At 35.9% G+C, this 11,942-nt stretch overlaps 1 protein-coding gene across 1 annotated transcript; it reads right to left on the reverse strand.

Annotated features, from left to right (window-relative positions):
• Positions 1-5,731: 5,731 nt before the first annotated feature.
• On the reverse strand, positions 5,732-9,195 carry LOC117264898 (retinol dehydrogenase 11). The gene is made up of 7 exons (XM_033639208.2): positions 9,060-9,195; positions 8,534-8,649; positions 7,955-8,110; positions 7,740-7,844; positions 7,212-7,421; positions 6,458-6,650; positions 5,732-6,116 (listed from the first exon to the last, which is right to left on the reverse strand). The coding sequence occupies exons 1-7, from the start codon at positions 9,071-9,073 to the stop codon at positions 6,014-6,016; spliced, it is 897 nt and encodes a 298-aa protein (XP_033495099.1). The 5' UTR covers positions 9,074-9,195; the 3' UTR covers positions 5,732-6,013.
• Between the last annotated feature and the right edge of the window lie 2,747 nt (positions 9,196-11,942).

Below are 11,942 nucleotides of genomic sequence, written 5' to 3' on the forward strand. Positions count from 1 at the left end.
TTATGATCATGTTTTTTTCATAATTTTGGACGACATCCTATACTATGATTTTTTTTCATGATTTTGGACGACATACTATACTATGACTTTTTTTTCATAATTTTGGACGACATGCTATACTATGACTTTTTTTTCATGATTTTGGAAAACATACTATGCTTTGATTTTTTTTTCATGATTTTGGATGACATATATAATATCCATTTTTTTTTCATGATTTTGGTCGACATACTATACTATTTTTTTTCATGATTTTAGACGACATACCTTATGATCATGTTTTTTTCATGATTTTGGACGACATCCTATACTATGACTTTATTTCATGATTTTGGACGACATACCTTATGATCATGTTTTTTTCATAATTTTGGACGACATCCTATACTATGATTTTTTTTCATGATTTTGGACGACATACTATACTATGACTTTTTTTTCATAATTTTGGACGACATGCTATACTATGACTTTTTTTCATGATTTTGGACAACATACTATACTATGACTTTTTTTCATGATTTTGGACAACATACTATAGTATAACGTTTTTTCATGATTTTGGACGACATGATGTACTATGACTTTTTTTCATGATTTTGGTCGACATACTATACTATGACTTTTTTTCATGATTTTGGACAACATGCTATACTATGACTTTTTTTCATGATGTTAGACGACATACTATACTCTGACTTTTTTCATGATTTTGGACGACATACCTTACTATGATTTTGTTTTTCATGATTTTGGACAACATACTATATTATGACTTTATTTCATGATTTTGGACGACATACTATACTATGACTTTTTTTTCATGATTTTGGACGACATACTATACTATGACTTTTTTCATGATTTTGGACGACATACTATGCTATGACTTTTTTTTCATGATTTTGGATGACATCCTATACTATGACTTTATTTCATGATTTTGGATGACATACTATACTATGACTTTTTTTCATGATTTTGGACAACATACTATAGTATAACGTTTTTTCATGATTTTGGACGACATGCTGTACTATGACTTTTTTTCATGATTTTGGTCAACATGCTATACTATGACTTTTTTTCATGATGTTAAACGACATACTATACTCTGACTTCTTTCATGATTTTGGACAACATACCTTACTATGATTTTGTTTTTCATGATTTTGGACAACATACTATATTATGACTTTATTTCATGATTTTGGACAACATACTATATTATGACTTTTTTTTCATGATTTTGGACGACATCCTATACTATGACTTTATTTCATGATTTTGGATGACATACCTTATGATCATGTTTTTTTCATGATTTTGGACGACATCCTATACTATGATTTTTTTTCATGATTTTGGACGACATACTATGCTATTTTTTTCATGATTTTAGACGACATACTATACTATGACTTTTTTTCATGATTTTGGATGACATACCTTACTATGACTTTTTTTCATGATTTTGGACGACATACCTTACTATGACTTATTTTCATGATTTTGGACGACATACTATACTATGATTTTTTTATTCGTGATTTTGGATGACATACTATACTATCATTGTTTTTCATGATTTTGGATGACATGACTTTTTTTCATGATTTTGGACAACATAATATACTATGACTTTTTTCATGATTTTAGACAACATACTATACTATGACTTTGTTTCATGATTTTGGACAACATACTGTGCTTTGATTTTTTTTTCATGATTTTGGATGACATATATAATATCCATTTTTTGTTTCATGATTTTGGTCGACATACTATACTATGATATTTTTTCATGATTTTGGACGACAGACTATACTATGACTTTTTTTCATGATTTTGGACGACATACTATACTATCACTTTTTTTCATGATTTTGGTCGACATACTATACTATGACTTTTTTTCATGATTTTGGACGACATACTATACTATGATGTTTTTTCATGATTTTGGACAACATACTATACTGTGATTTTTTTTCATGATTTTGGTTGACATACTATACAATGACCTTTTTCATGAATTCGGATGACATACCTTACTATAATGTTTCTTTGTGATTTTGGACGGCATACTATACTATGACTTTTTTTCATGAATTTGGACGACATACCTTACGATGATGTTTTTTTCATGATTTTGGACGACATACTATACTATGATTTTTTTTATGATTTTGGACGACATACCTTACTATGATGTTTTTTTCATGACTTTGGATGACATAGTATACTATGACTTTTTTTCATGATTGTGGACGACATACCTTACGATGATGTTTTTTTCATGATTTTGGACGACATGCTGTACTATGATTTTTTTTTTCATAATTTCGGACGACATGCTATACTATGACTTTATTTCATGATTTTGGATGACATACTATACTATGACTTTTTTTCATGATTTTGGACCTTATTTTGGACCTTATGATACCTTATGATCATGTTTTTTTCATGATTTTGGACGACATCCTATACTATGATTTTTTTCATGATTTTGGTCGACATACTATGCTATTTTTTTCATGATTTTAGACGACATACTATACTATGACTTTTTTTCATGATGTTGGACAACATACTATACTATGAATTTTTCTCATGATTTTGGACGACATACCCTACGATGATGGTTTTTTTTCATGATTTTGGACGACATACCTTACGATGATGTTTTTTTTCATGATTTTGGACGACATACTATTCTATGACTTTTTTTCATGATTTTGGACGACATACTGTACAATGACTTTTTTTCATGATTTTGGACAACATACTATAGTATAACGTTTTTTCATGATTTGGACGACATGCTGTACTATGATTTTTTTTTTTCATGATTTTGGACAACATACTATACCATGACTTTATTTTATGATTTTGGATGACATACTATACTATGACTTTTTTTCATGATTTTGGATGACATACCTTATGATCATGTTTTTTTCATGATTTTGGACGACATACTATGCTATTTTTTTTTCATGATTTTAGACAACATACTATACTATGACGTTTTTTCATGATGTTGGACGACATACTATACTATGACTTTTTTCATGATTTTGGACGACATACTATACTATGACTTTTTTTTCATGATTTTGGACGACATACTATACTATGACTTTTTTTTGCATAATTTCGGACGACATGCTATACTATGACTTTTTTTCATGATTTTGGACAACATACTATACTATGACTTTTTTTCATGATGTTGGACAACATACTATAGTATAACGTTTTTTCATGATTTTGGACAACATGCTGTACTATGACTTTTTTTTCATGATTTTGGACAACCTACTATACTATGATTTTTTTTTCATGATTTTGGACAACATGCTATACTATGACTTTTTTTCATGATGTTAGACGACATACCTTACTATGATTTTGTTTTTCATGATTTTGGACAACATACTATATTATGACTTTATTTCATGATTTTGGACGACATACTATACTATGACTTTTTTTTCATGATTTTGGACGACATACTATACTATAACGTTTTTTCATGATGTTGGACGACATACTATACTATGATGTTGTTTTTCATGATTTTGGACGACATACTATACTATGACTTTTTTTTCATAATTTCGGACGTCATGCTATACTATGACTTTTTTTCATGATTTTGGACAACATACTATACTATGACTTTTTTTCATGATGTTGGACAACATACTATAGTATAACGTTTTTTCATGATTTTGGACGACATGCTGTACTATGAGTTTTTTTTTCATGATTTTGGATGACATACTATGCTATGTTTTTTTTCATGATTTTAGACGACATACTATACTATGACTTTTTTTCATGATTTTGGACGACATACTATACTATGATGTTTTTTTCATGATTTTGGACGACATACTATACTATGACTTTTTTTTCATGATTTTGGACGACATACTATACTATGACTTTTTTCATGATTTTGGATGACATACCTTACTATGACTTTTTTTCATGATTTTGGACGACATACCTTACTATGATTTTTTTTCCATGATCTTGGACGATATACTATACTATGACTTTATTTCGTGATTTTGGACGACATACTATACTATGATATCTTTTCATGATTTTGGACGACATACTATACTGTGACTTTTTTTCATGATTTTGGACGACATACTATACTATGACTTTTATTCATGATTTTAAAGAACATCATATACTATGATTTGATTCATGATTTTGGACGACATACTATACTATGACTTTTTTCATGATTTTGGATGACATACCTTACTATGACTTTTTTTCATGATTTTGGACGACATACCTTACTATGATGATTTTTTTCCATGATTTTGGACAACATACTATACTATGACTTCATTTCATGATTTTGGACGACATACTATACTATGATATTTTTTCATGATTTTGGACGACATACTATACTATGACTTATTTTCATGATTTTGGACGACATACTATACTATGACTTTTTTTCATGATTTTGGACGACATACTATACAATGACTTTTTTCATGATTTTGGTTGACATACCTTACTATGTTGTTTTTTTATGATTTTGACGGCATACTATACTATGACTTTTTTCATGATTTTGGACGACATTCTATACTATGATTTTTTTTTTCATAATTTTAGACGACATACTATACTATGACTTTTTTTCATGATTTTGGAAGACATACTATACTATGATGTTTTTTTCATGATTTTGGATGACATACTATACTATGACTTTTTTTCATCAATTTGGACGACATACCTTACGATGATTTTTTTATGATGTCGGACGACATACTATACTATGACTTTTTTTCATGATTTTGGACAACATACCTTACTATGATGTATTTTCATGATTTTGGATGACATAGTATACTATGACTTTTTTTCATGATTTTGGACGACATAATATACCATGATTGTTTTTCATGATTTTGGACGACATAATATACTATGACTTTTTTTCATGATTTTGGACAACATACCTTACTATGATGTTTTTTTCATGATTTTGGACGACATACTATACTATGACCTTTTTTTCATGATTTTGGACGACATACTATACTATGACCTTTTTTTCATGATTTTGGACAACATACTATACCATGATTGTTTTTCACGATTTTGGACGACATGACTTTTTTTCAGGATTTTGGACAACATAATATACTATTACTTTTTTTTTCATGATTTTGAACGTCATGACTTTTTTTCATGATTTTGGACAACATACCTTACTGTGATGTTTTTTTATGATTTCGGACGACATACTATACTATGACTTTTTTTCATGATTTTGGACGACATACTATACTATGACTTTTTTTCATGATATTGGACGCCATACTATACTATGACTTTTTTTCATGATTTTGGACGACATACTATACTATGACTTTTTTTCATGATATTGGACGCCATACTATATTATGACTTTTTTTCATGATTTTAGATGACATGCTATACTACGATGTTATGGCATTTTTACGGCTTACTATTCTATGACCTTTTTTTTTATGGCATAATATTTTATGACCTTTCTAATGGCATACTTTTCTGTCATGATGATTTCCAACTTTAACAACAATAATAATAACAATATATATTTTTTTTTAAGTTTGAATAAATACTTAAGAACCATGTAGATTTAAAACATGTTTGTGTATGCTGATAGCTTAGAGTCAAACAAAACAGTCAAGAACAATTTTCAATTAGGAACCTCAGTGATATATTTTATTGGCCACAACCAATAAAAACATTTCTTTTTCCAACATATTGGCACCTCAGCCTTCACAACCAATCACAACCTATTACGATAACAAGATTAGGCTTGTTTTGGTATTCCTAGCACATTTTTTTGTCCATCACCTACATCACATTCTCAGCATTCAGTAAATCTAGCATCAGCATAATATTTGTAGCAGCTCATTTAGGATATCACTGTATGTATGTGTAGTGCTAAAGGAGAGCATATTTAAATGTAATTTTATCTCCAGCGGATGCTTAGCAGGTGGCAGCTCACAGCCCACAGCTTTAAGGCAGTGCCGTCATCCTGAGCTGCCCTGCAACTGTCTGCAATGGCACAGTCCCTGTAAGGAAAGAAAGAAAGAATAATTACATCTTTTGCACATGCAACGATTTAAACGTCTTTTAAACACCCTGTTTCTATTTATCTAATGATTGGTATCTGATTGGTATGGAATTATTGTATCACCCAAAAAGCCTTAACAGGTAGGAGATACTATGAATGTTGTGACTAATTATGCACCATCAAAGAAACAAAAACATATGGTTATTTAAATGTGTGTGTTGTGATGCTGCCTGATGTTTTCTTTCACTTCTCAGGAAGCTTGTTAAGTGGTTTGGTTTGGCTAATTTGGACTGACTGATCCTGACTATTGCTGCTACTGCAATGGCATTTCAGACTGACTTGTAGTGTCCTCCGGTCAGCAGCTGGTTCTCAGGAGTGACGGTGCAGTAGATGGTGGTGTAGGCTCCCTCTGCTGGGGTCTTGATCAGGAAACCGAACATCTTGATTGCGTCCACAAGAGGCCGCCTTATGTGCCTGGTTATTTCAGTGTTCACTGAACCAGGGTCCACAGAGTAAGCCATCACACCCATAGCTGTGGGAGAAAGGATGAATTTAGGTAGAGAATTACTGTCAGATAGTTTGATGTGGTAAACACACTGCTTGTCTATCCAACTGTATCATCTTGGTCAATGTGAAATAAAGAAAACCTTTGACAACAACCTAGTCAAACATAAATCACATGGTGCAAGGTCGAAGGCATAATGATAAATCCAACACCTCCATTTTAAAATCCTGGTAGTACATTTACTCTAAGCTTTACATACATATATATAAATCCAGACATCATTTATCATAATACATTTACAAAAGTGATCCTTCATTCATAATCACCTCTGCAGAAATGAGTAATAGTAAGACTGACAAACAAGGTGTGATCAGTTGAGCAACGATGTGTGTTTTTTACAAGCAAGTTTCTCCTTGCTCTGTTTCTCACCCAGAGCTGTTGTGGTTGAGGCATGAGACTCTCACACTGGCAACAGACGCAGATCCATTTTTTATGCACAGCAAAACAGATAGAGAGACACAGAAAGAAATGCTATGACGAATGTACATGGTGCAAAATGTCGCACACACACACACACACACACCCTACCCTCAGTCCTTTTGGCCAGCTCTCTTGTAAACAGGACGTTGGCCAGCTTGCTCTGTGCGTAGGCCTTGATAGGATGGTAGTCTTTCTCGCCGCTCAGGTCATCAAACTGGATCTTGCCCATGTTATGAGCGATCGAGGACAAGTTGATGACCCGGGATGGGGCCGAGTGCTTCAGTAAGTCCAGTAACAGAAAGGTCAGGAAGAAATGACCTGAAGAGGGAGAAAGTGGGTGAAGGTGGAGAGACAGTGAGCCGAGAAGTTGGAGCAAGAGAGAAAAGGGAGCAAAATAAAAATAACTGGGAAGAAACAGTTAAAGATATTCACTGGTTGTCCACTCAGTGATGGGAACAGAGACACCAGAATGAGCTTGTTGATAATTTGTGCTGCAGGCTAATACTTTACTGCTACAATGATAAGTAGTGAAGCCCATAAAACATTCAGTAGATTTATTTTAATCAATGACAAGCCCCTAGAATTAACCGAACACAAGGACAATCTCCTTGAAACTGTTGTATCTGAATATCATACCCAAATGATTGACCCCAAACTGCATCTCAAATCCATCCACTGTTGTGCCGTAAGGACACATAGCCACGCCTGCATTGTTGATCAGGTAGTGAAGAGCCTTCTCAGCTGGAAAACAAAATAAATGTTTCCTTGCATTACACTCTTCATGACTATATACAGTGTATTCTGGCATGTGTGTGTGTGTGTGTGCGTGTGTGTGCGCACGTGCCACTCACTGTTGTAGATATTCTCAGCAAACTGGCAGATCGATTTGGTGTCAGTCAGATCCAGTTGCCTGGCGACTACCTTGGCTCCCTTCACCTCCCTCATGATGTCACGAGCAGCCTGCTCTCCTTTCGCCATGTCTCTGCATGCCAAAATCACCCGTGCACCTACGGAGATTAATACCTCTTAATGGTGACTGTGTGCCTGCGTGTGCGTTCATGTTGAAATTTGAGCATGTTAAGGTGGTGTTGACCTTACTTTTAAACATCCATCTTTGTCTCAGTGTTTATATATCAACAGATACAGTATGGCAGGCATTAGCTCCAGTCCTCTGCTCTGGTCTCATATGTTTTCAGTTGTATTTTATCCAAACCAGTATTGGTTCATGTGCTCGTGAGTATTATCATTTAATGTGGCATTTTAATACTTGAGCCACCTCATTATATTTGTTATTGTTGGCTGAGCTTGTAAGGCTTTAAACATTTTCCACACAGGCACTTTGAGTCACACAGCAAGACAGAATAATACAAAGAGCCTGTAAGTCATCGTGGTACCCATTTGTCTTTAAATGTGCGGTTCTGTTTGCTTGCCTCTGCCGGCCAAGTCTTTTGCTGTCTCTTTGCCTATCCCAACGTTGGCTCCGGTTATTATCACTGTCTTCCCTTCTAGACGTACATCTGAAGACCACTTGGGGGCAAACAGAGACCTGATGGATGAGGCATGAAGGTAGAAATGATTAGAGAGATATTAAGGCACCAAACATGATGTGGAAATCCAGTTTTTACAGTCCACAGAATGAAAAACACTTTGTAAGACAAGTAAAGGGAATAACTCATTGTTTATGTGACATGTTTGTTTAAACTTACAGCAGCTAAATTACAAGGTGGGTGAGGTTTACCACCTAAGGCAAAACAGTGCCGGATAAAAATGAAGTTAAAAGTCACAGGCTTCAAGCTCACTCAGCAGCTTCACTTGACATTTCAGAGTCTGCCTGAAATGACCTGAAGCAACAATCTCCACCCATCATGTACTAAAATCAGGAAAGATGAAAGTAATTTGTCAATACATATTCTTTTTTTCTATTTAACTTGATATCCTGCATGAAAAGTCTCTTACCTGACTGCTTGCATCTTTGCTGTTGCTGATATAAACTGTAATATCCCTCTAGTAGTTTGAGTGGCTCCTTATTCCAACTGTCGTCTCAAGACTGAGGTCCAAAGATGTGAAAGAGAGGAAAAAAGTGACGGGCTTATTTTCCCTTTTTAATCATTCAGTGCAAATGCAAATAAGAAGTACGTACAAATCCCCCTTTGTTAAAAGTTGGTTAACGTAACTAATCAATTTATCCTGATTTTGAAGAGTTCCTAGTCAATAATCACATGAGACGTACTGCTTTACTTCAATAAGCCCAAATGACAGAGAAGTATTTGTGTATTTAGTTACAGTTTTACGCTTGCAATTCCTAAACTGAACTTTGACTCAGCACAACTTTTTCTCAACCTCTCATTCTTTACTGTGCCACACAGAAAAAAAATCCACATTACGCATAACAACATCACAGATCTGTCTTGTGCGCATTCTTATATAAATTACCACATCAGACAGGCTCAGGGCCTGAAGTGTCAGGGGCCCCACTGGCCTTCATTTGCAAAATGTCACTGAAATTACTGACCAAAAGAGACTCAAAATTACCACAAAGAGATGCAAAGAAACTGCAAAGAGACACAAAATAACTCCAAAAATGGACAGAACAAAGAGGCACAAAATGAGCCAAAAAGACCAAGTCGGTCTCACTCCGAAGTCGTTGAAACCTGGCCCTGAGGGAACGACTTGCTGCGTCAGACACTGACGAAAGAGTTGTCCTTTATAAGACATGAGACGCAGCTGGTTGTGTCATAGTTTAACAGTGCTCGGTGGCATCAGGGAGAAACGTGGTGGGAGAAGAATGAAAGTTAAGGCGCAGAAAGTCTGAGTAGGTCGGGTGGGATGGGTGGTGGATAGGTCCAACACCTACATGCTTTTGTTGCCTAAACCCAATCACGTGTGTTTGTTGTTGAAGGAAAAAAAATGTCATTTCGCTGTGTTGTACTGACGTAGTGTGTTTATTTTGAAAGAGACTGTATGTAAACGGTAAATTTCCTGTTAAAACAAGTGTATTTTGAAAGAAGACAATGCATGTAACAGGCAGAACTTGACACGGTGTCGGAGAACGTCAACAACCAACACACCCAGGGTACCTTGCATGTCGTATCAGGACATGGAAGGTCCATGACCAAATATCAATATGTGATGGGGTTGAAGTGAGAATGTGTTGGACACAAAACCACAAAAAAAGATGCATAAAGAAACTAAATACTAAAGAAAGACGCAAAACAATAACAAAAAAAGAGGCAAAACCACCACAGAAGCCCTTTTTAAATAGGAATTGTGCAAATCTGCAGGAAAGCCCAATCAGTCTTTTTTCAGCATTGGCAGGATAAAAACAAAATCGGGGAGTGCAGCAAAATGCCGCCTGTCTACTTTTGTATTTACAGAATACGCCTTTTTCGGGGCAATGGGGGGCGTGAGCAAAACGTGTAGCTCAGCGTGTGACGTAAACAGTGACGTGGGAGGGAAGCCGCAGCTGGTCAGTCATTCAGCGATTCTCTCATAAGTCGGCGCGTTCTTCATCGTCCCCGTCATCTGACGGTTAATGGCCTCTTCGTTTGCGAGGACAAGGAGGGCGCGCAATTCCTTGTCTCCCCAGTTGCTCATCTTTACAGTGTCTGTCAGGTTTGTGTTTCCCTCTTGCTACTAGCTGCTCGCTAATTCCTGTTATCGGCTGTTTCCTGTTTATCCACCGCCAGTGGCTCGCACGTGTGGCGTCATCAACAGCCCCTCCCGTTGCAGAAGGCCACCTTGGTCTGTTTAAACTAAAAGGGTTCTGCCAATATGACTACCCTATGAGGCGGAAAATTGGGCACCTTGGATCAACTCGCCAATCCGGCTCTGTGCGTCTAAACGCTCACAGCTTGCCGGCAAAACGGCCCAACATTTGTGGAAAATTTGGCAGTGTAAAAGGGGCTTAAGTCTGTGAGTCTTGCTCCTGTGCAGGAGAGGTGGTGGGGGCCTCTTGCATATCTGTACCCAGGGCCCCCTTAGCTCATAATCCGCCCATGCTACGCATTGTATGGTTATGTCTGCTGGTCCACGTGTTGCTAAGTGGAATTACTTTAAACACTTCAGTTGAACCTTTTAAGCAATTCACCGTATTTGTGAGCTCCTCATATGTCCTGCGTGCAAAACCTGTGAAGTAACAAGAAACTGCATCTGCTGAAAAAAAATTAACATTGCAGAAACAGAACTAATCCTCACTGCAGGTGAAACTAAAAACCTGGATCCACAGGTGAGCCGACTGTAATTTCAGCATTTCATCACTGTGGATTTTCTGGTGCTTTCCGCAGGAAGGTTGGAGTTATCACCTGGCTTTCGGTGAGACTGTTATCCTAATTGCTGATTGGGGTGAACATGACAGTCAGTTGATCCTTGAAAGTGCTGCAGTGTCAGTGCTAAACCTGAAGCATTACTCAAAAGTGGGTTTCCCCTCTGCTTCTTAGGGATCCTCTACTTCTTTTATTTCATTAGCGTTTAAAAAGTGTGTGTGGTGGTGGTGAAGATAAGATCATCTTCGCTAATCCCACACTGGGGAAGTTCAGTCGTTAAAGCAGCTCGATCAAAAGCAAAGGAGGAAGGGAAAAAATGGTTGTATTCATGTGTTAATGAGACTACAGACGAGATCTAGTCAATGTAGGACCTGCTTATAAAAATGTGACAAACCGAGCCATGCACTACTTTTTAAAATCAGAATCTTCATATTTCTTTGAGATTACTTGTCCTTCTGTTGTCCTACCACACAGCTGCCACCAGGGGTCAGACTGTAGCAGCATGCAGTAGGTTGTGGACATCTCTCCACTCAAATGAGGGACTGTTTTCTCACACATGGAAGGCTGAAAAAAAAAA

Source organism: Epinephelus lanceolatus, chromosome 20 (assembly GCF_041903045.1).
Source record: "Epinephelus lanceolatus isolate andai-2023 chromosome 20, ASM4190304v1, whole genome shotgun sequence".
Taxonomy (NCBI): domain Eukaryota; kingdom Metazoa; phylum Chordata; class Actinopteri; order Perciformes; family Serranidae; genus Epinephelus; species Epinephelus lanceolatus.

Excerpts from the sequence above, each read along its gene's own strand:
- LOC117264898 (XM_033639208.2), bottom strand. Across the intron at positions 8,111-8,533 it reads AAAAGACTTGGCCGGCAGAG|GTGCACGGGTGATTTTGGCA; the intron begins GCAAGCAAACAG and ends TAATCTCCGTAG. Across the intron at positions 6,651-7,211 it reads GCTGGCCAAAAGGACTGAGG|CTATGGGTGTGATGGCTTAC; the intron begins GTAGGGTGTGTG and ends TTTCTCCCACAG.